The sequence below is a fragment of the Tiliqua scincoides genome, chromosome 4, assembly GCF_035046505.1.
Source record: "Tiliqua scincoides isolate rTilSci1 chromosome 4, rTilSci1.hap2, whole genome shotgun sequence".
In the NCBI taxonomy this organism is placed as follows: domain Eukaryota; kingdom Metazoa; phylum Chordata; class Lepidosauria; order Squamata; family Scincidae; genus Tiliqua; species Tiliqua scincoides.
Window position 1 is genome coordinate 42,626,000 of NC_089824.1, and position 26,836 is coordinate 42,652,835.

The window sequence follows — 26,836 nt, forward strand, 5'->3', positions numbered from 1 at the left end:
TTCAGCGTTCTTAGAGCCTTTCTACACATCATTGCTGCTGCCAAGTGACTGGATAAAACAATGATTTTAATTACCCATTTCATTTATCTCAATAGAATAAAGATTTTCTGACAAATTGTATCCAGTCATAGCATGGATCACTCTTGCTTCTTCCCCCAAAATGTTTATACCCCACTTTTCAGCTTACACAGGCTCCCACAAAAGTTTATAATTTAATTTAAAATGGTACAGTATAATACATGAAGGTGTTTAATGTGTACGTAGCTGCAGATAGGAGCTGACTGATAAGTAAAGATGTCAGCCTACAGAAGGAGCCCTCTGTTGCTTTGCAATTTTGAGACAGTCTCAAACATATACAGACATTCATTTTTATCCAAGTTATTTCTTTATTATTTCCAAGGTGTAATACCACCATCAGCTGACTGTTCTACAAGACTCTTCATAGTAAGTCAGTTAAGAAAAACCTTATCTCAAAATCCTTCACTGATTTCTCTCACCAATCATCTGATAAATCTTTTTCTCTACAGTGTTTTATATTTCATTGCAGGTTTTACTAATGTGTTTCTCAGATCACAATCCACAACTTTGTGCTACACAGTGGCATCACTAGGGGGTTGCGGGTGGTGCGGACCTTACCAGGTGACACGCGCACGGGGGGGGGGTGATGCACTAAAATCGCGGAGGTTAGGAATAATATTGTCGTGTTATATACCGTTGGATGTGGAATTTCCAGCACAATGCAATGTAAAAAACCAGACTGAAATATCTCCTTTCTATCAAAAGTTATGGCCTAAAATTCATAACAAAAAAACCAAAAATGCATGGGGCCCTATGGAAAGTGAAACCGAGCCATATCACGCATTTACTCGCAAGTATGCGATCTTGCCTTAGTCCATTGGAAAGGGCAGGCTGAGAGTAATCCAACAACACCAGAATGGTCCTGATCCAATGAATGCAGCCCCCAAAGACACCTGAGAAGGAAGTCCCTCCCTCCAAGCAGACAAATGTATTGAGCCCTATGGAAAGCGAAACTAAGCCTCATGGTCGCGTTTACTCGTAAGTAAGCAGACGTGCCTTGGCTAGTGGTCAGGCTAGGCAAAGGGGAATGCGAAGCCACCAGAATGGTCCTGATCTGACGGAACTGGAGCTCAACAAATGCTCCAGAAGGCAGCCTCCCCCACTAAAAAAGATCAAAACAGAGGCTTCAGCTGATAAAGTGAACTTTTTTGAGACTTGCAAAGTCAGGTCGATCCTGACAGTGATCTGGTTTAAACAGAAGTTCTTAAATTGAACTGGGCACTGGGTAGGGCTGAAAACCTTACTGATTTGGGGGGGGGGGGTGGACCAGGGCTGGCTTATGCTTATTGAATTATTTGTTTTACTTTAATTATTTATATTTATTTTAATTTGCCTGATGATGTCACTTCCGCCATGACAACACTTCTGGTGGGCCTTGGACAGATTGTCATTCTAAAAAGTGGGTCCCAGTGTTAAAAGTTTGAGAACTGCTGCAATAAGGTATTAGTAAGTTGACACCTGGGGAGGGTGATACCACTAGTGACCAAAATCACTAAAATCACAGTTTGGAGGAATAATACCAGCATGTTATATATCAATCAATGTGTAATTTCAGGAGGTCTGGTCTAGAGGGTAGAGCCTCCGTCTGCCTGAAGATAACATCCACAAGGTCGCCAGTTCGAGGCCACCGGCACTGTGCGACCTTGCAGCAGCTGACAAGCTGAAACCGAGCTATTCCATCTGCTCTGAGCGTGGGAGGATGGAGGCCAGAATGTGAAGCCAGATCGGAACGAAACACCTGAATGTAGTGGTTCTTGAAAGAAAGAACCTTCTTTCAAATTGTAAAAATCCCTATTTAATAAGGGATTTAATAAAGCCTGCCTATGTAAACCGCCTTGAATAAAGTCTTGAATAAAGACCAAGAAAGGCGGTATATAAATACCTGTTGTTGTTGTTGTTGTTATTATTATTATTATTATTAATTTCATGCAGAATGTGTTCTCTCTCTGTTCTATCAAAAGGTACAGCTAAAAAACCAGTGGGAGCAGAGTGATGGTACATCAGCACACCCACCACCTGGGGTGTTGCCCCAACCACTGCTTGGGGAGTGACGTGAACCCTAGTGACGCCACTGGTGCTACATATAAATATTTCAATTACACTCAAATCCATAACTTAAACTGAAAGTTAACATCAGTTTTATCAATAAGCACACACAACCTTTTGCACATATCTGCATGTTTTTTCAATGTGGTGGAAGATAACCTGGTTTATATTTTACCTTTCATACAAAACGCATTAGGGATTTCTATGAAACTATGCATTGCAGATTTTACAAAGTTAATTTTTTTCTACACTAAGTTCAAACAGTTGACTTGTACGATTCACTGCCTACAGGAGAGTGGTATAAGAGTTGAATAAAAGGATCAGACACCAAGGACAGAAACACCATTGAATGCCAGTCAAAATAACCATAGCATGCATTATGTTTATAAGGATACTGTTATGTGTCAAACTTGGGCTCAGTCTGAGGAGGACCAGAGGGAAAACTGGTGCAGAAGAGGAGGCTGCAGTACCAGCAGAGGGAAGGTAGAGGCTGCTGTGTGCAGAGGCCTATAAAAGGGGCTGCACAAGCAAGGAGCGAGATAGACCACCAGGGAAAAGCTGCTGTGAGGAGCCTTGGAGAGCAAGCTCTGCAGAGGAAGAAAGATCACCAGGCGAGCTGGGAGAGAAGGAGCTGCAGAGCGGAGCTGAAACCTGAGCGCTGAGGAGACCAAGCCAAAGGAGGAACTGAGGAGAGAGAGCTGCAGCAAAGAGCCCCTGGGAGAGCTACTGAGAGCCAGGAGCAACCAGCCAGCCTTTGCCTCAAGTCCTGCTGCCTCCTGCCTGCCTGCCTCAGGTCCTCACTCAATCAGGGAATTTGGTTCCATTCCTCACAATAAAAGCCTTAAAGTTATGTTGGTTTCTGTCAATCCTGCATAACAATACCAAGACCTGAAGTGAACATGAGAGGAAGGGAACCTTTGGACACAATCTGGTTTGTTCACCTTGAGCGAGGAAGCACCCCCCTCTCCCGGATGAATCTAGTGCTGTCTGAAGTTGGAAATCAAATCAAATAATAGAAAGATATTTGGCTTGTTACTGTCACTTGGACAGAATTCAGAAATAACTATTCCTTTACTTCCATTTTTGACTTCTCAGAATAAGATGTTCCAAGCTTGGGTCCACATCTTTAGAAACTTTTACTGACTGTTTTTAGCTGCTGTTTTAAAATTATGCAATTGTGATTTGTTTACGCTTTTTATCAAGAAACTGCCTTGGGAAATGTATTTGAAAAATGATATATAAAGATATAACATTTGACAAAACTAAGTGGCAAGTACACCCAGCTCTGACTTATTTCGATTAGAATCAAATCATTCTGCTGACATTACAACATAGGAAATAGAGACTAAAATTCTCTAAATGTCAGAGCCACAAACAATAAACCTATGTTAGGACAAGTACAGAGAAGCATTAAGTGTACGCTTGCTTTAAATGAAAATGATTTTAAGACAACTATGCATTCAACAGTATGCCACCTACCTGGAGGACAGGCACTTTTTGTGGCGTATTCTGTGGTGACTGGTGAAGCTGCGCCCAAGGTTGATGGTGAGGATGTGGTGGTGGTGAAGACTGATGATGAATGCCTGGATGAGGCTGCATGGGAGGACATGTTGGCATTTGCTGTTGAAAAGACGACTGACTGGGATGCTGCTGACCAGATATCAATCGTTCTTGTATTGCTTGTGGATCAGCAAGGCCAACACCTGGACAGCCGTTTGGTCTCATGTGACCACCCATATCCCGTGGCGCTGAAGACATACTCATGAATGGCCGATTCTGTTGTATATTCCGAGGGCCCATACCCCGCTGTCCAATTCCCATGGCACCAGGTGGCTGGTGAGATGGTGGAGGATGGGGCATATTTGGATAACTGCCAACTTCCATTGGTATTCCAGCACTACCCGGCCTAACCTGTGGAGGAGGGGTACCTGCTGGATTACTCATTGCTTTCATCGGTGACATGGGAGGTGGAGAAGCATAGGTTCCCTGAGGCTGTGAAGGGTGCATAGTTTGTGTGTTCATTTGGTTAAGTGAGCCACTAGGGTGAAGGGGCTGCTGGTGCATTAGTCCTTGACCACTGTTTGCTGGAAACCCTACGGCGTTTGGGTACCTTGGTACAGACTGATTCATTGGAGTGTTATTTGTAAGGCCTAAATTCTGATTCATCCCTGTATTGTTTACTAATCCCTGATTTAGATTACTATAAGGATAACGCGAATACTGCCCTGAGTTGTTTATAGTAGGTGAAGGTACTGTCTGGCCCCGAGAACTAAAATTAAGTGTTTGTGGCCTAACAGCAGCCTGTTGAGGAGGGTTAGGGGAGAATCTGGGACTGTGGGCTACTGATTCTCCATGGAGAGCAGTGGGGGGATGGTGGTGAAATTGCTGCACTGAATGTCGCAAAGAAGGTCCCATGCTTGGATTCTGCTGGGGCACATGAGACATGTGGCCAGGCCCTGAGGTGGCAATGAAAGGATTTCCCTGATTAAGACCTTCCTGACTTTGAGAAAACTGGTTCATTCTCTGCTGCTGCGGTTGACCATGCTGCTGCATTGAAAAGTCACCGCGACTCATGTAATTTCCCATTTGCTGCATGTGCTGAGGATGTCCCTGTCCAGGGGGTCCTGATGGCGCTGGCGGTGGTGGCTGAGCAGGTGGGGGTTGCTGCTGCTGGTATGGTGCTCTGATCTGATCTGGCACTTGAACTGCCCGTGGCCCCCACATGGAACTACCATCTACAAAAGGTTGTCCATGTCTTTCATTCTGCATACCAGGATAGACTCCCATCTGACCACCTGTACCCCCACTGTGAGGAACTGGGGGATTATGATACTGAGAGTGAGGAGATGCTATGCCATTTCCAGGGGCACTACTCATCATTCTGTTGGGTTGATCCATTAGATGCATTTTCTGTTGTTCATACTGATTATAGTGATCAAAGTGAGTCAACTTTGCTTGATTTTGACTAGTTGGAGGATGGTGAAGGGGTGACTGTAGTGAGGCAAATCCTTGATCAATTGGCATTTGTTGCCCCATAGGGTTTACTGAATTTTCAGGGTATCCACATTCCCCCAGGGCCTCCAGTCCTTCACTGAAAATATTCCCATCTTCTCCAAACAGACTCATCATTCCTGGATCTGCCATTTTTGTTCCGGCATAGAGCGTCTCAGAGCTACAACTAGAATATTAGTCCGTGCTTCACCTCACTGAGGTGTTTGTACTCAAAGCCTTTAATCCTCAACTAATCGCCTTCATGTCATTCCATATTTCCTTAATTCATTTGGACCACAGAGTGTCAGGCAAATTCTTCTTACCAGTCCTAAAAAAAATGAACACAAAATTAGGTTGAAAATTAAAATGCAAGTTGTATTAAGACATACCAAATTTTTCTCTATGCTAAATAGCTTTTTCAAATTTTCAGCTTTCAGATTTCATTTTAAGAAAAACTTGTATGCAGTTTTGATATGATGAGCAACTAGAAAGCAAGAAAACAGTAACCTTAAATTAATCAATTCACTATACTTCCTTGTGTTCCATTCTTGGATGAAACAGAACAAAAGAAAACAACAGGCAGCTGAAGCAGCTGCCACAGCAGGCAGGCAAATGTATGAATATAGCCAAGCAGCCCATCTGCTGGACTAAAACCCTGAAAATGCTCTAGTTACCAACAGCATGTTCTTAACCTTATTCCCCAGAGAAGAGTAATCAGATGAGCGAGTAAGCATCACCAAGGGCTACAACAGGCTAAGTCAGTTAGTTCTTAAAGTTAATTTCCTCTAGCATTCACAAAATCCTGTTCCACAATGGACTATGCATTTACATAAAACTTGACACACGTACGTACTAGATATGCAAAGAAGTTGCAAACTGAGCACTGACTCCTGAAATGCATCACCAAAGCTATCTAAACAAACTGTGTGTTCTAAAGCTACAACACCAACATGTATGCTAAATATGTTTTGAAAAAGAACACCTTTTAATGCCATACTTTGTGAACACCATGGTGAAACGGGCGATTTCTAGTAGTCAATGTGGATCTACAAGCATCCCCCCCCCATACCCACCATGGGGAATAGGTTCCAGCTACCACCATGGATACCTGAAAATGCAGATAACTGCAAACCCTACAAAAAGTGGTTCACAAATTCCCCCATCACACGAACGACTTATATGTCTCTGATCTCAACCCTCCTCTTGCAATCTCCTAGGTCTCACTGTGTTGTCTGCAAATGCTAGCAGGAAGAGCTAACAGGAAGCAGGCTGGAGGGCTGAAAACAATGCAATGCTTAGCTTCCTATTAACACTTCCTGTAGCATTTGCAGACAGCAAGATACAGGAAACAACAAAAGGAGAGCTGTGATCAGAGACAGATAAGTATGAGATGGGGAAAATTTGTGAGCTGTGTATAAGTGAAACCACGGGTACAGAACCCACAAATATTGGGGGGGGGGTGCCTGTATCCTTATTCTGGCAGCAAGTTAGATTTACAATACAATGCTTATGCTGCACCTTAGCTTCATCAAGACATATCACAAAGTTTTGCATGAGATTAAGACCAAATTCTTATTAAAGGAACAAAACTGACTGAACTGTACCACCAAACTACAGGTGGAGGCACACATGAATGAATTTTTCTCCATACAAAAAAGAAATGCGTCCATACAGAAAAAAGCATGCAGGAGAAGGTTAAGTTTGAACCCATCTCACTGACTTCAAGTTTTCTATTTGGAGAAGTCTTCATTCAAATAAACTCCACTTGCAATCTGGGGTGGTACAACTCAGACACTGGTTTACTAAGTCAGTGGCAACTAGAAAGCCATTAGAATGGGTTAAAAATAGAAGCACCACAAAAAAGGTACAAAGTTTACAAAAAATTCTCAATCTGAGTCTCATTAAAGGACCAAATTGGAAAGCAGAATCACTAATGTGAGAAATAAGAAATGAAAAGCTTCTTTCCCCAAAGTTGCTTGCAGTTTCTGCTGGGGTTTCCAAGAGAAATAGAGCCCTACATATGGCACATCAATCTCTATTCCCAGCATTCAAAATCTTTCTACAAGCATCATAAAAGTCCGTCTCCCAGATCCAGAGTTTAAGACTACAGCACAAGGTGTGACAATATGCAAGTCTCTCTTCCCATGCTCTGTTCTCCTTTTGCAATAGGGTTGTTTTAAAGATTACTGAAACAGTACATGGAGGAATTTGAACACTCAAGAAGTACACTATATAAGTACTGAGTTCTTATTTATAACTTCATCCTGTCTGTATGAATGATTAAAAAGGCAGTGAGGAGAAAGAAGTATGAACTGAAGAAAGAGACATACAGTAGAGATCACTTGACAAAAAGTAGAGAAAAGGCAATGGATAACACATAACATAAGAACAAAAAAATTCCAAGCAAAGGCTCTTCGCCTATACATTTTTTTTTCAAGTCTCTCGCAATCTTCTGTGATGGCTAAACACCAGTCTTGTCATCTTATCTAAAACAGAATATCAAAATGAGAAAAAGGTAAATAAAGCAACTAAGGAAGCAATCCTAACCAACTTTGCAGCACTGGCAAAGCTGTGCCAGTGGGGCATGTGCTGCATCCTGCAGTTGGGGGGGCAGTCATGGAGGCCTCCTCAAGGTAAGGTAATGTTTGTTCCCTTATCTCGGAGTTGCATTGCCCTTATGTCAGTGCTGGAGAGTAGGTTAGGATTGCGGCCTAAAATAATTAAGGAGTTGAAGCACATTTTCTACAAATAAGAAATTTTAAAAGGCACTAGATTTTGGTTTGGTTAGATTTTTGGAGACATTTAGGAGGGGGGAAATGATCGATATCAATAAAATTATGAATGGTGTGAAGGGTGGAAAGAAGAGAAAATATATCTTCCTTTATTTCTAGAACTCAGTATTTCCCAATGAAGTTGCCCTACCTGATACACAAAATAAAATTTTCCACATTGTGCACTGATGTGGAAATGATGACCTATCTTACAGGAATGGTTTTAAGAATTACTGAGCTAATGTGTATGAAGCACTCTGAACATTCGAAAGTGCTATATAAAGGGTAACTCTTACCACCAGCCTAAATTGCTTTTTTAAAGGCAGATAAATGGAGGACAGTTCTATTATCCATTATAATTTGAGACTCCAGAAGCAAGGAATGACTGTTGTCTTCATGAATTGCTCAAAAACTTCAGAGAATTTTGCTTGCCACTGTTGGATATGTTGGAGTAAATATTTTTACCTAGTCCTTCTTTAAAACATTAAGTTCAAACAAAACAAATATAACTCAATAAAGCAACCATAAAATTTGCTGGGTAGTGTGAGAGTGATTTGTGGGTAAGAAAGTTTGCAATAACTCCATTATCATGGCCAGATCACTATCACATTAGGTTTAGGTTTACAGTGGTGTCTAACTTCCACAGGGATGGAAGACCAATTCAAAGGGTTCATCCCAGGAGATTGATGGATCTCCTCAAATTTTCAGATGCGTCTTGGGAATTATTGCTGTAGTTGTCAACCAGGATGACAGGACTGTGACAGGACAGGCAACTGACTAAGCCTCAGTCAATCTCTAGAATGAGGAAGTGACCCAGGCAGTTAACACAGCTGCACCATCTCTGGTTTGATGTACACTCAGCTCCATGCCTTTCTATGGAGTCAGGGGCAACAAAACAGCTTGGATGACAACTACAGCAATAACAGAGGAAGACTCTCAATGAATCTGGCCACAAAGGAGCTAGAGCAGTGATGGTAGCGAGGCAAACGTATTTCAACACCACCATCGCATTTGTTCATTGCAGGCTGGCAGAGCTATTCTGTGTAATAAGATCATTGTTACATACAGCGCCTAGAGAACTGGGGAGAAGCTGTTGGTGGCCTGTGGCAATCTTTGGTCAGTGCTTTGCAGAAAAAGCCTCTCATATCCATTCTGAACTAGACTCCGAGTTATTTGCAAGATCAGTGTTCCAAGTCTTGTCCTGTTGTATAGGATACTTTTTCAATTTGTAAACTCCAAGGGTGTGGACAAAGATACTAGAGTAAGAAACAGTCCACCTGCACCCTTGATTCTTGCCCATCTTGGCTGAAAAGTTGCCAGAGAGCCAATGGTTTGGTTGGCGGAGGAGCTTGTGAAGGCATCCCCCAGGGAGGGAGAAACGCCATCTGCTTTAATGGAAGTGATAGCAGGATTGCTGGTTCATGTCATCTGATCCCAAGGAGTCAGACAATGTTCTGAACTATGGTTTGGAAGTTATGGATTGGATGTGGACTACAACTAAAACATAATCCAGACAAAAATATTTATGGTCAACAGAAGCGATTATTCATGAATGAGTGTATAGGCCTGTTCTCGATGAGGTTGCACTCTCTCTAAGCGTGCAGCTTTGGGGTGTTCCCACTCCTAGATGGATAGGTGGCAGATATGGACAGAAGCATTTTTTCCAAGTCCAGCTAGTGAGCAGATGTGGTCCTTCCTTGAGGTGGAGGACCTGGCTGCAGTCACTAATACCTTGATCACATCTTGGACCTTTGCAATGCACTCTGTGGGGCTGCCCTTATATAGAAACTGCAACTGGTTCAGAATGTCACAGCTGGCTTCTTGATGGATGCCATGTGTGGAGAGCATATCACTTCTGTCCTACATAAACCACCCTGGCTTCCCATTAAACTTTCTCAGGCCAATTTAAGGCTCTGGCTATTACCCAAAGTCCTTTATGGTTTGGGTCCTTGGTACTTTAAGGACCACCTTCGTTCATATGAATCTACAAATTCATTAAGATATTTGGGGGAGAGAAAAACACTCTGCGTGTCATAAATAAAATGACCCTGACTGGCATGCATGCAATTCAGATCCTTCTCTGTGACTGTAACCCAGCTGTGAAACTCCCTGAGTTTCCTTAGACCAGCTGTTCCCATCCTCCTCACCAGAGCACAAAAAACCAAGATGAGTTTAGGGCAGGAGTATCATCCTTGGAGAAGCTGGCCCAAGCATGTAAGATGAATATGTCACGACCACGCAAGCTTGGGTAGGGGAATGCACAGACAGAAAGCAACCGGATATGAGCATTCAAACCACTGCGTGCTCTCTTTTGATCCAGGACTCTGTGCTGCTCAGAGGTGCTGTGCAAACTATGGGGGGAAGACACACATTCCTTTATTACTTCCCAGTTGATCCAGGTAGGTATGCCTAATCAGTCCCAGATCTGAACAGATTTTTCTCCTATTCCTCAACCGCCCCCAGCCCCTGTGGCTGCATCACACAGTGTCCCAACAGCTGTGCCTGCTCTCAGACAAGGTCCAGTAGTTGGGCAGACTGCCGTTTCCCCTCCTGTTGCTGCTCCTCTCATGGTTCTTTCCTTGCAAGCAGTTCCTGGTGCTGCAGGGTTCCAGTCTAGTCACTGTGGCAGGAGCACAGGAAGACTTGATGTCCATTTGTCAACAAACAGTTGAGCAGGATTAAGTTTCATGGTAGTTTGTGTGTGTTTATCCTGCCACCCTTTTCTAAGGGCACTTACTTCAGAGCAGAACCATGGAGGGAAGGGGCACCAAGGCACACATGCCATTTCTTGCCACTTTCACCACCACCACCACCACCACCACCCCTCCCTGCAAGAACACAACAAATCAACTTGGGGGAGGGGGTCATCCCTGCAGAAACCAGTACAACCAAGTAAACTGAGCACAGCAGGACTCTATAAGCTCAGGGTAAGGGATTGTGCATGCGTGTGTGTGAAAGAGGTGGAGGGGCTGCACAGAGTGCAGGGGTAGAAAGCAGCCAGTTACTTCAGAACTAGAGAACCACAGAGTTAAGGGGCCCAAGGCACACACAGTTTCCTGCCACCCCCCCCCCCCCCCGCAAGAACACAAAAACCAGTTTAGGGGTTTTTACCTTAAGCAGGTTAACTGAATGCAATAGGGCTCTGCAAGCTCAAGGAAGGGATTGTGCATGTGTTTGAGAATGAGAGGGGTGGAGAGGCTGCTCGGAATGCAAAGGCAGAAAGCAGCCAGGCAGGCTCCTCGCAGGGCGAGCAATCAGACCATCAAACACTCAGGCATCTGTGCTGCTGTGAGATGTTTGCAAGCCACTATTTCTCTCCAGTTATCTGTCCTAGTCTTGAACTGTTGTGTGTCTTGTTTTATTCTTCCAGTGTGCCTTGCTCTTCTCTAATGGCATAACATCTGGGTCTTGTAGGTATGAGGGGGGTTCCCATAGGCTGTCATTTTAAGAAGTGGGTCCTGGTGGTAACAACTCTGGGAACCTCTGCTTTACACCAAAAGAATGAAACCAGTATACAGTTTGTTCCCAAACTCCTAATTTAGCACTAGAACACACAAAAAACTGCCTTACAGAGAGTTTTGTCCATTGGAATGGCTCTCCAAGGCTTGGGACAGGAATTTTTTTTCTGCTTAATCTAGAGATACCCAGGATTGCACCTGCAACCTGCTGCACGCAAAGCAAGGAAATGGTACCTGCAGTCCTTAAGATTCATACAAATGCACTTGCATTTTTGATGATATTTCTTCTTCAGCAACTGTTATACTAGCATTCTGATGCTAGAAATTAAAAGGGAGGGGGCAGCTCTGCAGTAGGCCTGGCCCCAGTTCCTCTGGACTAGCAGCCACCCAAGAATCCCACTGGGCCACTGCAGTGTCTCTATCAGAGGAGAAAACAACGGCTGCAGAGTGCATAGTGGCATCCTTAAGTGGGCTGCCAGCCCAGACAAAATAGGTTCAATCTGCCACAGAGCTTCATACAATCCCCATCCCAACTTCGCCTTACAGTCTCAAAAGGCAAAGGTGGTAGACAGTTTTCTTACATGAGCCATGGAAAAATAGCAAAAAGGCATCCCTGACTACATTTTTCCGTATCTTCAAGTTTTAACCTGAAAGTGCAGCGCTGAGGAGGATAAGGTGTCTGCTACTCAGAGGTCAACAGTCATCTAGTAATTCTACTGCATCTTTCCCAACATCCTCCCTCATTAGAGGGAGAAAGCATGGCTCTAGAGCCACGCTCATATGATCAGAAGCATCCATATTAAGCCTTCCTTGCCATACTGTTTTAAAAATGCCAAATATCCAAAGAGCCCCACCATGCTTCCTGACTCAGAAACACAGTGGAGCATTCCAGACGCTGCTAACACAGTGCTATTCAAAATGCAGACTCCAAAAGGTAACCTTATTTAATACATGGCTGCAGTTTGGAGATTATGTTCAGGACTGTTTCTATCCTACGTTCAGGATGAAAGAGAAAGAAACAGCCTGACCAGCAGAACAATGTGACTCATCTGGCTGATGAGGGCAATTCTTACCACAGGTGACTAAATAAGTTTGTGCTGCACAAAGATCATACTCTAATAATTTAGTGATGTTAAATAAGGAGGATGCAGCACTAAATAGTCTCTTTCCAACTGAAGACACATCAATGTTCTGTTAACCTCCTGACACTTGGGCTTCCACAGAAAACTGAAATGGTAATTTAAAGATTAATACTGATACAAAAAACCAATATTCTTAAATAGTTTAGTAACCCAGGGTGTGTTTATCACACTAGCCTATATAGCTAGCAAACTTCTTAGAACAGAGTTACTTACTTTAAATATTAACAAGTTTTGCTTTGACAACACCAGGATAAGGAGCTAAATTGGGGGAGGGAGTCAAAGGAGACATTAAAATTGATGTGCAAAATTGTTTTGAAAAGCTGAATATCAATACATCCATACATTTGACTGAATATAATGCACACACCTGAGAATATCAAGAACTATATTTCTCCAGAACAAAACAAGTAGCTTAGCAAAGTTAACTTTATAAGGATCTCACACTACTTATTCAATGAATATGCAACAACTATGCCAAAACAGGACTGTGATGAAAAGGAAGTTATACTGCTGCCAACCACCATCAAAATGTCCTAGCAATTACACTGTTGTATAAAGTTGACACTAAACCAGAGGATGATTCAAGGGTTGAAGCCAATCACCACTTACTGAGGCAATGAACAAACACTAAGCACAACTTATTGCTCTCATTACAGGCCACAGATTTTGTACACTTGCATTTGTCACGGATTAACTAAGGCGCAAAACCTAACTAACTTTCCAGCGCTGGCATAGCGGTGCCAATGGGACGTGTGCTGTATCCTGCAGTTGGGTGGCACTCACGGAGCCCTCCTCAAAGTAAGGGAATGATTGTTCCCTTACCTTGGAGCTGCATTGCTGTTATGCCGGTATTGGAAAGTGGGTTAGGATTGCGCCCTAAGTCATCTGGCAATTTCCTATTACCAGTGGGACCTCAGTATCCACGAAGGATCCATTCTCAGACCCCCGCACAGATACTGAAAATTGCGGATAAGCAAATTCACAATTTTCAGCCCCTTACGCCCTATGAAGGGGACCAAAACACAGCTCTGGTCTCCTCCAGAGGGCTTTCTGAAGCCCACAAAGGCAGTGTGCATCTGTCCACAGAGAATGGCCTGTAAAACGGTGAAAATACACCACTTCCAGTTTCCTTCAGAGAGCTTCCCCAGGCCTCAGAATGCCTTAAAAGGCATAAACATGTCACTTCCAGTTTCCCTTGGGAAACTCCTCTTGTGTACACTATGAGCACTCTTTTTCCAAGCCTGGCAAGGCTTTAGCTAAAAATAATTTATCTGTTCTCTCTGCAAGAGCACCACATATGTGATTGGGAGGGAAACATATCCATCATGAATAAACTTGAGCACAAAGACAAGCTGAGTGTCACAGGATACAAAAGGGCAGAGGTCACAACAGTAAGCTGGAGGCTTTGCACTGGGCTGTGACTGCTAATGCATGGCTGCTTCATTCATTTTCTGTCATGCAAAATAGAAGCTTTATGGAAGAAGTTATCTTGGGGGAAAAATCTAAAGTATTAGACTAAAATATCAAACTGAAAAGCAATGTTGCATGATACTTTTTCAACGTTTATTGTATACAAGTGATTTTTTAATATATAAAGAGAGCTGAAGGAATATTCCTTCATGAAGCATTGTTGCAGACCTTATCAATTCTCTTCAATATTTATGCTAAATATGAAATATCCCTCCAAGGATACAAGACCCCTATAATTCATTTCTGCCACTAAAAACTGAAAAAATGAGGCAACACCTTGAAATAAATTGTAAATTTTCCCATACTTTCAGTTTATCCCTTTTAAAGTTTAACTCTCATTTCTTGTACATCTGCTTTTCCAAATACTAGAACATTGCCATATGCATTTATAGAACAACCACAAGCCCACATGCACTGATGCATCAGTAAAATGCAAAGGATTGCTCAAAATGTGTGCGTCACTTTGAAACTGAAGTTCTGTTTTAAACAACTTTTGTATGCTCAGGCTTTAAAATTTATAAATGATGCAACTGCAGTCTTGTATTTCAATATTCACCTGATCACCACAGATTATTAGAAAGTATAAAGGCAAAAAGAAGTTTGTTTAGTGAGTGGTGACAACACTTTTTTCCTATTGAATAAGAGACAAATACTTCAGTTTCATTGCTGGTAGTGCCTCTTTGTAGCCAGTGGCAGCAGCTTCAGCAGCACTTGAAGTCTGATATTATTCCTGGTGGGCTCCTGCTGGCTGCCTTTTTTGAGGGGGGGGGGAGAATGAGGATCAGAATGGGCTGCCTCAAAGTTAGGAGCAGTGGTTGACAACTGCTGCTTTGGCAAAACTGGCTCCAAGTAGTGGCTCCTCCTTGTTCCGCTATTTTGTTTTTTTGCTCATTCAAACGCCTTTGGTTGCTGCAGCTGGAATCATGCAGCTGTTGATGCAATTCTTTCTGACCAGAGGCATGAAAGCAAGAAGGAGAGAGCAAGGGGTGCTTATGTGTGATGCTTAAGATGCTAAGCCATGGTCCCACAGCTCCAACCAAACACTATCATAAGAGTTCCATGTGAGGTTCTGCCAACTCACCTTTGTCTGTGCACCGCCCAATGAAGACTCAAGACAAAAGATATGGGAGAATGGGCCACTTTAACAACAAAAGTTTCAGGAAAGTGAGAAAGAGACACTGAGTCCTGCAGCTCACATGGCAGCTAAGCACCTGTAGTGCAGAGGCTGGAACATCAAGAGGCACCAGAAATGCTTCTGGCCCCTGGGCTGGGCATGTACCTGACTCAAAGCCTAGCCCATATTCAGGTGGCACATCCTGTCCTTGACAACCCGCATGGGGCTGGGGTAGCCAGACCACACAGGGCGGGTGAGTGGGTCAGTAAATTTTGCACATCCATGTGCAAAGAGGAAGTGAGCCCGAAACATTATAGTAACAGAAACCCTGCTCTGCCACACACTCCATTCTATCACAACCTGCTCCCACTCAGTAAGCTTTTCCTCCAGTTCTCTAGATGTGCATTACTATCCCCTTCCATCATGGAAACTGAAGCAATGTCCTACGCTAGTTTCACCGACTATTGCTGTCATCCCCAACTTTGACGATGAAGAGATGGTTAGAAGGAGTGGGTTTACTCCCTGGTAGGCAATTAGCAGCCATGCTACCCTAGGTCAACTTACCACCAGTGCTGTATGCACACATCAAGCCCTAATTTATAAATTAAGGGCTTCAGATTTCCTGGAAGTTACTCCATCCTATCATCCTCCCCTCCCCCCCAGGATACAGGAAAATTGAAGTCACATGCTGATGAGGAAAAGGCACTCAAGATATTCACAGGCACAAGAGTTGAGCTCTAGCATCAAAACAAGTTCTGTAATCTCTTTGGGATCAGTAAGGGTACCTCTCTCCTGCACACCAGTAGATTCGATTGGAATCCAGTGGATTCAAACCATTTTTGTTGGGCAAAAGAACTTGCAAACACTGCAGTACATGAGGAGCTAACTGAAAATGAAGGAGTTTGATATGGAGTTGGGAAAGGAAACCAAGGGAAAAGTGTGTGAGAATCAGTTACTGTGTTTATGGAGGGCTTGAGGAGCTCTGTGCTGTTAATGGAGTTCGGAAATGTGGGGCTGATGCTTGCTTGCAAGATGCTGGTAGAATGAGATTGAGCTGTTTGTGGCATTTTAAAATTATTTTCCTTATTTCTTTTTTTTTCCTGTACTCTTTTGTTGGTAAAATGGTGCAGAGGGGGCACAGCTTGCTGCTGAAGTAAATCCCTGATACCTAGCTGATCAGCTTAGAGAAAGAGCCAAAGTCCTCAGGGGGAAGGAATTTGATCTAGCTTCACACTCATCCAGATATTTTAGAAGTTCTATCCATAATTAGGAACTTGCAAGCAGGACAAGCTAACAGGAAAACGAAAGCAAGACTTGGATGGAGGAATCCAGAGTTTGCTACTGGCGTGTTTGCTGCGCCAAACATGGAAAAACAAGAAAACCATTGTGAGGACCTACAGGCTATGTGCTATGCTCATTTTCCTACCTGTAGAGGATTTGCATTACACTTGTTTCATTACACTTGTTTCAAACACAAGTTAGTTTTCCTTGTTGGAGGAGAAAGTGACAGGAATTGAGACATGCTCTTCCATGCTGAGGCTCATTAAAAGTCATTTCTACCCAATGCTGCATATACGTAACAGGGATTAAATGTGTACGTCTGTGGGCTGGGCAGAAATGGCTTAAGTTGAGTGTACAGTTCCTGGACAAAACAGAATAAACTCTCCTTAAAGAGATACAAGGAGTAGACAGCTACGAAGGAAAAGGAAAAACCGGTGGGAAGCAAACTCATGAAAGCATGCAACACTGAGGAACAAGACAATGAAGAGGCATTTTGCGCCACTGGAGCTTAGCAACAATACCAAGCTTTTACTGTGGAGGACAATACATGCCAATCCTGACAAGGCTGCCATGCCAAGCTCCACAGACCAGGGAGGAGCACTCTGTTACCCAGAAATGAGAGGAACTCACATTCCATCCCCAGGAGGAATCACACGTGGTGTAGGTAAGGGTCTCCCTACTGAGAGAGATAGGGACAGTAGTGTGTAGACTGTACAAGTCATCTTGGGAAGTGAGTTGTCTTCCTGGTCCATGTAGCTGGGATGTGATGAAGAGGTTGCCAAGATTCATCAAATCAAGCAGTCACTACCCCTTCCTACTGTTCCACATAGGAATAAATGATACTGCTTGAAGAAGGATCTTGAGGGATGAGGCTACGGGAAGGGAAGTAAAGATGTGTTTTCAGTTGTCAGTCGTAAAATCAAAGGAAGAGAAAGCAGGATCCTGGCTGTGACCAGCTGGTTAAAAAGATGGTGTTGCCATTTTTAATAGGAATGGTTTGGTTTCTTTGACTACAGCCTACGCCATCAAGGACTCCTGACTATCAAGGACTTCTGGAAAGAGATGGGCTGCACTCACAAAGACCAGAAGGAACGTATTTTGCAAGCAACTTGCAAGTCTCATTAGGAGGGCTTTAAATTAAATAAAGGCAACTAAACAGCGACTAAACAGCCACCGGGTAGATGGGACTCGTCAGCCTGGGAAGGCAGCTCATCTGAGAGAAGGAAAACTCTGATCCCAAACCTCCACTGCCTTGTGGCTACATCCAGTTATGGAAAAGGCTTCAGGAGTCAACCTCCAGGCAAAATCCGGAGCCGGAGTCCCTGAGGCAGTTCATGGCTGAACACAGTCACATTCTGGCAACTCCTGCGACGCCGCTGGAACCAACCGTATTGGCCTCTGCCTTTCCATTGGACCATTTCAGCGATGTGGAGAGGGGGGATTTGCTGCATGGGTAACAGCCTATCCTCCATACCTACTTTACCCAGGCTTCGCGCACTGGAGAGGACACTCTGTTCCAGAACCACCATTCAGAGCGTGACACCATAGTCTTCCGAGACTGAAGGATGCCAACAAAATTAAATATAGTGGTGACAGGAATTTTAAAAAAACACAAGGAATCTTATATAAATATAGGCTTCAGAGACAACATGGCAAGAGATAAAAGAAGAAACAGACTTGTAGTGAAGGTGAGTCACAACAAATTGTACCAAGAAATCTAGTAGGCAGTATTACCTGTGGTCTCTGATGTTTACATATTAGTGCAGAGTAGTGCACAAACAGAACAAACTTGAAATTCTAATACAGAAAAATAGATCAGGTGGGCACTGAGGGATGCCTCAATGGAAACTTGACAGGATGAGACTGTTAGGTATAAATTATTCCAAAGAATAGACTCAACAAAATGGGAGTTGTCTTGTATGTAAAGAATGCACACACCTGCACAGAAATCCAGGAATCTGAACATGGAAGCCCGACAGAAAGTATCTGGAAAAGAATAGAAGGGCAGAACAATAAGCTATATCACTGTGAGATTCTACTGTAGACCACTTGGCCAAAGAAGTAATACATGATGCTTAACTGGAACAGATAGCCAAGCTTTCCATGAGGCAAGCCACAGGTGTAATGAGGGGCCTCTCTTGACATCAAGGGAAAGGAAAGCTAGGGGTAGTCAGATACTGTACTTACTCTGGATTTTAGGAGAGCTTATTTTAATGGACTCAGTGAACAAATAAGTTATATTCCATGATGGCTAGAACCGAAAAGAGGACACAATCCAAGAGAGATGGAGTTTTTTGATACGTAAGGCACAAGTGCAAACAGTTTCCATTCTGCACCACAGCCTCCTATCCTCCAGTTGATCTTCTCAGAAACTTACACTGGGCAGCTGCTTCCATTGCCCATCACCCCAGCTAGTTCTGCACCTTGATTTTCAGGCAGAAGCGGCTGTCCAGCACAAGTTTCTGAGAAGATCGGCTGGAAAGATAGGAAGCGGCAGCGCAGAATGGAAAGTGCCCCACCTGGACAGCTTTTTCCTTCTGCCAGATCCGGCCTGCAGTTTGGCAGCTACTGGTCTAGAGCAGTGGTTCTCAAACTTTTTAGTACTGGGATCCTCTTTTTAAAATGACACGATTGCAGTGGTTCTCAAACTGGTGGCTCAAGACCCAACAGCTCAGGTAAAGCTTCCCCAGTCCCATTAGGGAGGGGGAGAGGACAGCTCTGTCCCCCAAGGTAAGAAATAAGCCCCTTGGCAACGGCACCATTGCTGGCCCCCTCCCCACCTCCCTCCCCGCCCACGCAAACACTTAGCTGGTTCCCAACTCCCCTGTAGGGGTTTGGGAACCACTGGTCTAGAAAGAAAACATATTTTTATTTATTTACCTACAAGTAGTATTTTGCTTATTTGTAAAAATTGATCCATTTTTCATAGGAGGCAGCCCTAATGAATAGCATCAAGGCTTAAAGGGCAGTTATGTGACCCAGCCTTCACCTGCCCCAACTACCTGTTATTCACACACACGTGGAAAAAATACATCACAAAAATACACTCAAACATTTATCTCTTTATATTTACACAAGCCTGCAAGCTGCAGGAGCTCAGCTCTTTGCAGGATAGTTAGTAGCTATCTGATTTTTGAATAGCCTTGTGTTTTCATTGGAGGCTCAGTGGGAACCACCAGAAATTGGGTCATGACCCACAGTTTGAGAAACACTGGTCTAGAACAGAGTCCACGCATGAGAGAACCCAAGTGATATATTCTTCTATGGCAAAAACAGGTACAATGACCAGCTATCAGCATCTTCAATAATATTCACAGGAAACGCATTAACCAAATGAGCTACCCATCAATGCCTCTAGATCTAGCTACAAGGCCCTCCTTATATTACTATCATAGCTTTAACGTAATAGATACATAGAAGACAGTTATCCATACAGCGTTTTACATGCCCTGCAGTCTCATTATAGAGATTCTTGATCTGTGCAGTGACTTCTTCAGACTTCTTCATGGTTTCCTCTAAGCCAGTGTTTCTCAAACTGTGGGTCGGGACCCACTAGGTGGGTCGTGAGCCAATTTCAGGTGGGTCCCCACCCATTTCAATATTTTATTTTTACTGTATTAGACTTGATGCTACCATGGTATATGACTGCATTTGGGGAAATGTTACAGACCTGTACATTTAACAAGCTACTACATATATTCTTTTAACAATGATAGTAAATGGGATTTACCCCTGGGTAAGTGTGAGTAGGATTGAAGCCTAGGATTGTTAAAAAATTTTCCTGCTTTATGCTGTCACTTCTGATCATATCATCACTTCTGGTGAGCCCTGACAGATTCTCATTCTAAAAAGTGGGTCCTGGTGCTAAATGTGTGAGAACCACTGCTCTAAGCCAGTGGTTCTCAACATTTCTTCTCTGACATACAACTTCACATGCTTCACCTATTAGAAGTACCACTGGAAGTAACTGGTGATGACATCATCAGTTACTTCCGGTTTGGGAGGCCAGATAATGATGCAACAAACACCAGGAAGATGCTCAGGGTAGACAAGAGGGCTATTTTGAGTGTGGAAAAGCATGCTTTGGAGCTCTGCCTGCTAAGCCAAGCCTCCTAGTGCTTTCTGTTGTGTAGCGTTCCTGGTCTCACTGCCAGGTGGCAGAGGTCCAGGGGTCCCATGAGTACCAACAGACACAACATCAAGTACTACTGGTGGTATTATTATTTATTTATACCCCGACTTTCTCCCCAAAGGAACCCAAGGCGGCTACCATACCATTGGTTGAGAAACACTGCTCTAAACCATGTATTGCTGGCATACAAACACTACATGTGAAACTGACACAATTTAAAAGATCTTTGAACATATTACCAGGTCAAGTGGTACCTGCATGTGCACACGTCATATAAATCAACCCTAATTTCATGGATATTTTCTGAGTAGGCAGGATTCAAAAGGTTCAGAAGGGATTTGGTGAGACGGACAAGACAGAGGAAATAACTGTTTAAAACCAAGTAGTAGAACACGCAAGAATAACCATTCAGAAAGTGGAATGGCTTCGTGAATCAGTATCATGATAAATATTATGAATTTGCTTTATTTAATGTCAGTAGCCTTTTGCTACAGTTCTTAAAGCAATTGCATTAACAAGCCCAAGAACTGTAGTACCCAAAGGAAGATTAAAAAGGTAGACTGCACTATCCTAAAAAACATCAGTACTTAAGAACATTGAAATTATTATAGCTTGCATTGTACAACAAGGATTTCGAAGTGGAAACAAAGCTGAAAGCGCTCTTTTGGGCAAAGACAATAATCTAATACTACTTTCTAGTGAAGACCCTGACTAATTATTTCCCAATAAAAATTGGTTAACACTAAAAGAAACTCTCAGTGAGCAGATTGCAAAGGAATATCAAAACTTTGATGTATGATGGACTTCTGGACAGAAATGGGCAGAGGGAAGGCAGACTGAGGGGAGAATTGGGCTCAGGAGGGGGGCAGAGATGGCAGCAGAATCTACCATCAAATTCTGCCCCCTCCCCAAGCTCGAAAGACCAACACTCGCCTCCTTCGTTCTGCGTCTGCTAAATAGCAGGCACAGCTCTGAGGAGATCCATTAGCAACCACAGAACTCAACTTTGGGTAAGGGAAGAACCATCTCTTACCCAGAGGAGACACCAGTGGCTGCCCCGGCCCCATAGGATACAGCAGTGGTCATTTCAGTGTCACTGTACCACTGGGTGCTGTCAGGGCACAGGACTGGGTTGTAAACAAAGGCAAACAGGCTCAAATCAATTTTGAAGTAGAGATACTACACTGCTCAAAACAATAAAGGGAACACTTAAACAACACATCCAAGATCTGAATGAACGAAACATTCCTATTAAATACTTTGTTCCTGACATAGTTGAATGTGCTGACAACAAAATCACACAACAATCATCAATGGAAATCACATTTATCAACCCATGGAGGTCTGGGTTTGGTGTCATACTCAAAATTGAAGTGGAAAAACACACTACAGGCTGATCCAACTTCGATGTAATGTCCATAAAGCAAGTCAAAATGAGGCTCAGTAGTGTGTGTGGCCTCCACGTGCCTGTATGACCTCCCTACAATGCCTGGGCATGCTCCTGATGAGGTGGTGGATAGTCTCCTGAGGGATCGCCTCCCAGACCTGGACTAAAGCATCCGCCAACTCCTGGACAGTCTGTGGTGCAACGTGGCGCTGGTGGATGGAGCGAGACATGATGTCCCAGATGTGCTCAATTGGATTCAGGTCTGGGGAACGGGCGGGCCAGTCCATAGCATCAATGCCTTCATCTTGCAGGAACTGCTGACACACTCCAGCCACATGAGATCTAGCATTGTCCTGCCTTAGGAGGAACCCAGGGCCAACCGCGCCAGCATATGGTCTCACAAGGGGTCTGAGGATCTCATCTCGGTACCTAATGGCAGTCAGGCTACCTCTGGCGAGCACATGGAGGGCTGTGCGGCCCCCCAAAGAAATGCCACCCCACACCATTACTGACCCACTACCAAACCGGTCATGCTGGAGGATGTTGCAGGCAGCAGAACATTCTCCCTGCCGTCTCCAGACTCTGTCACGTCTGTCACACGTGCTCAGTGTGAACCTGCTTTAATCTGTGAAGAGCACAGGGCGCCAGTGGCGAGGTTGCCAATCTTGGTGTTCTCTGGCAAATGCCAAACGTCCTGCACGGTGTCGGGCTGTCAGCACAACCCCCACCTGTGGACGTCGGGCCCTCATACCACCCTCATGGAGTCTGTTTCTGACCGTTTGAGCAGACACATGCACATTTGTGGCCTGCTGGAGGTCATTTTGCAGGGCTCTGGCAGTGCTCCTCCTGTTCCTCCTGGCACGAAGGCGGAGGTAGCGGTCCTGATGCTGGGTTGTTGCCTTCCTACGGCCTCCTCCACGTCTCCTGGTGTACTGGCCTGTCTCCTGGTAGCGCCTCCATGCTCTGGACACTACACTGACAGACACAGCAAACCTTCTTGCCACAGCTCGCACTGATGTGCCATCCTGGATGAGCTGCACTACCTGAGCCACTTGTGTGGGTTGCAGACTCCGCCTCATGCTGCCACTAGAGTGACAGCACCGCCAGCATTCAAAGGTCACCCAAACATCAGCCAGAAAGCATAGGGACTGCTAAATGGTCTGTGGTCACCACCTGCAGAACCACTCCTTTATTGGGAGTGTCTTGTTACTTGCCTATGATTTCCACCTGTTGACTACTCCATTTGTGCAACAGCATGTGAACTTGATTGTCAATCGGTGTGGCTTCCTAGGTGGACAGTTTGATTTCACAGAAGTGTGATTGACTTGGAGTGACACTATGTTGTTTAAGTGTTCCCTTTATTGTTTTGAGCAGTGTATTAGTGAGGAAATCAATAATTGGGGATATGGATCATTATCTTGTTCTTGATGGTCAGTACAGAAAGCAGTCACAGGGGTCCTTATAGGAGCCAGGGATCACAACCATGCCACACTCCTATTAATCCACCAATCTAGACTGACTTCCTGTGAATTTCCAAGCAAAGTGCTGGCAATGACCTATAAAGCCCCAAATGGTTTAGGACCTTCACACTTGAAAGATCATCTCCTCTCACAGAAGCCTGCATTCCATGTGGTCACCCCAGGTAGTCCTGTTGCAAGTGCCATTACCTATGAATGTTCAGGCTAGCAGCGATCCACAATAGAGCCTTTTCTGCTACGGCACACGGCCTTCGAAATTCTCTCCCCCTTGAACATAGGACTGCCCTTCCAACTTTAGTTTACCTTGCCTGATACTATTTTATTGGTCGCTCTTTATTATTATGGATTTGTTTAATTACGTGGTTCCATTTTGTTCTGTGAGCCATCTTGAGATCCCATAAGGTAGAAAACCATACGTAAGAGTTCTAAACATACACCCCAGCAACATTACCTGCCCAATTATAGTTGAAACTGATGTTGCGCTACAAGGTCTGGTAGGTACACATGAGAAATATTGAACACTCCCTCTTTCATCTAACCAGGTTTCCAGTTACCTACCAGTTAAACATGCGCACCCAAGATCAAGTTCCACATGGCAGATATTCTACCATTGACTGACTTGGAGTTTTGTAGCAGCACTCAACAGGCTTTTGACATTCAGACAAGGTCCCCAAGAAGTGAAGGAGCAACTAGAAGAAGATTAGCATGAAAGGGAAATCACTATCCCTTTCCTAGCCCATCCAACTTTAACCATCAAATCATCCCCATCACACACACAGTCAATGGTGGAGATACTGTTGGTATTCCCCATAATTTCCCACCTAGTTCCCTATACACATATCTCAACAGCTATTTCCTAAGGGCCCAATCAACCATATACAACAGTCTCTTAAAAGGACCTAAAGTTCACAAATCCAAATAAGATGGTGGCCTCTCACCAAACCCAAAAGGAACACCATCCTGTTGGTGTGAACCCCGACCAGCAATGCAATAGGCCTTCTGTTAGTAATAGCCCCTCTTGAAGTTTTGGCATCCCTTTCCCAACAATAAACAAGTGCTTACTCAGTCAAGCAACATGGTTGGCATTTTGACAAAATACAATAATAAATGCTGCAATCTATCTGAAAATCACCACCACCAATCATGGGTGAAAATTAGCAAACTGGATGACCCCACACTTATTTGAATGCTGAATTTCTAGGATTTTGTGGCAGTCACAGTCGTGTTCACAGACTGTTTCCACCTGCTCCCACCAACACCAACCTAATCCATAAAACCAAGAGACTTTTGGACTTAGCCTAGATAGCACCAACTAGGCAGCTCCACTAACTGCAAAGCAAAATAGTAGCTATTTGTGCAAACAACTCTCTCCAGACCTTAAAGAGCCAGCAAGGCTTTAAAGAAAGAGCACCGGGGGGGGGGGGAGCGCTCAATCTAGATTAAGGTTGTATGTTGCAATCTGCCTCTTAGTACAGATCCAGCTCCCACATGTACCATTTACAAAATAAAACTGTCCTGGCATGCTTACAATGATACAATTCAAGACCTAATACAGCAAACTCAAAGTTGTGAATACTAGTTGTTAAATACCCTGGTCAACAGTTTTATGAGTCAAGAAGTATCCTTGCTTACTAGTACAAAAAAAAAGTTAAATCAGATTTTAAGGCTATTCACTCTTCACAGTCTGCTGTAAATCATCACTGAGCACATCACAACATGCAAGAATGGCAAGACATTTTTAATCTAGAAAATGTGTTTCCAAGGTATAAGTTTATAGTGTGCTGCTAAGGGTTAACTCAATTTCAAACTACAGTTGTCCAATTATCCACCTGTTCAACTCTGTTGGACCTCTGTTCTGATGGATGCAAATTTGTTTCTGGGTCCAACTTAAGGCACTGGTATTTATCTTTAAAGCCCTTTTGGCTTAAAACCAGGTTATCTGAAGGATTCCACACTATCTGACCCACCCCTTTAGGTTATCAAAGTGCACCTTTTGTGGGTTTTAGCCCCCTCAGAGGTGAGCAGGGTTATGGCTAGGCACTGAAATTTCCTCCTGGAGGATTTGCAAACTGCCTCTTCTTTGATGACATTCTGGCAGAGACTTAAGACCTTTATTTCAATTGGCTTTTAGATAGGTCTCTGTGTTCTACCAAGGAGTTTAATGACCCCCCCCCCCAGTTGTTGTTATAAGTTCACTGGTCACTGCCTGTCTGCTGATTATTGGCTTGATTTTTATCCTCGCTTTTAGATTACTTTAATTAGCTATTTTACCATGCATAATGGGTATTTTATTGGTTTTTTTAAAAGAGATATATAAACTTCATTTTTACCTATATACTATATTTTTTTTAACTTTTGCAAGTTGTTTTGAGTTACCCTTTAGGGTTAAGAAAAGCAGGTTATAAATACTCTAAAATGTATAAATAAATTTAAGTTGGAAGATATTTCTTCAGGTTAAAAGCCTATCAGAGCAGCTACTGTCTGCTTCCTATCACCAGTACATTCTCAACTGAAACATTAACTATTCTGTTAGAAGAGAACTCATTATGTGAAACCATATCACTCTACATGACCAAACTTTTTTTTCTTATACCTTCCCAGATCTAGGAAGATGCCTCTCAAAAGGTGCCTGAATCCTCAGAAGCACAACTCTGCTGCATGAACCTTCTAAAGTATCTGCACTTACAAAGGCAATGCTCCCTTTAGTCTTCGAGGCTACTGTTATGGTTTAGTTATATGCACTAATGAAACATCTCCTGTGGTAACTAGTTTTTATAGTACATGTATTTCTATATTTGTACTACAGAAAACAGGCATATCACCACTACCATCATCCACAAGACCATACTGGCAAGTTCATAATTCCTCATATTTCTCCATTCACATTACAAAACATGGGTGTCAACAAAGAGAAGTGCAGAAGATGAGAAGACAAAGATCCACAATCACAAATGCAACTATTAACCTAGAACATGTTGCTTTCTAGAGTTCCCCCTCAAAATTTCAGACAAACAAGAGCATAAGACAAATTTTGGCATTTTTACAATTCTTATATACAATCCGACCTCAGAATCAACAAGGGCTCCATTCCTGGAATCCCCGTGTATGCCAAAAACCATAGATAATGCAATCCACACCCAGGAGGTGCTCCGAGGTCCATGAAAGGCCTTAGAAATGCACTTTCATTTTTTAAAAAGACTGGATGTGCGTTTTCTCAGATCTTCAAGAGACTTTCTGAAGCTTAGAGAAGCCACACATGGAATACCTTAGAAATGCGCTTCCAGTTTTTCCAAAAACCAGAAATGCATTTCTAAGACCTTCTGGGGGCCTTCAGAAGCCTGATGACGCCATGTGCGGCCAGACCTCCCCGGGCCTCAGACCACCTCCCGTGCTCAACCAGAAGACCACAGGTGGGTCCCTAATCCGTGGATAAGGAGTATGAATTTGTACATCTCTGCTGGTAGAGGTAATGTGATCACAATGGTGAA

At 43.5% G+C, this 26,836-nt stretch overlaps 1 protein-coding gene across 2 annotated transcripts in view; it reads right to left on the reverse strand.

Annotated features, from left to right (window-relative positions):
• The window catches only part of CHD7 (chromodomain helicase DNA binding protein 7), a 203,079-nt gene that overhangs the window by 154,225 nt on the left and 22,018 nt on the right, over window positions 1-26,836 (reverse strand). For both annotated transcript variants that reach the window (XM_066625985.1, XM_066625986.1), the window contains exon 3: window positions 3,604-5,443. In XM_066625985.1, coding sequence (XP_066482082.1) covers window positions 3,604-5,268 — 1,665 coding nt within the window. In that variant the 5' untranslated portion in view covers window positions 5,269-5,443. The remainder of the gene's footprint in view (window positions 1-3,603; window positions 5,444-26,836) is intronic.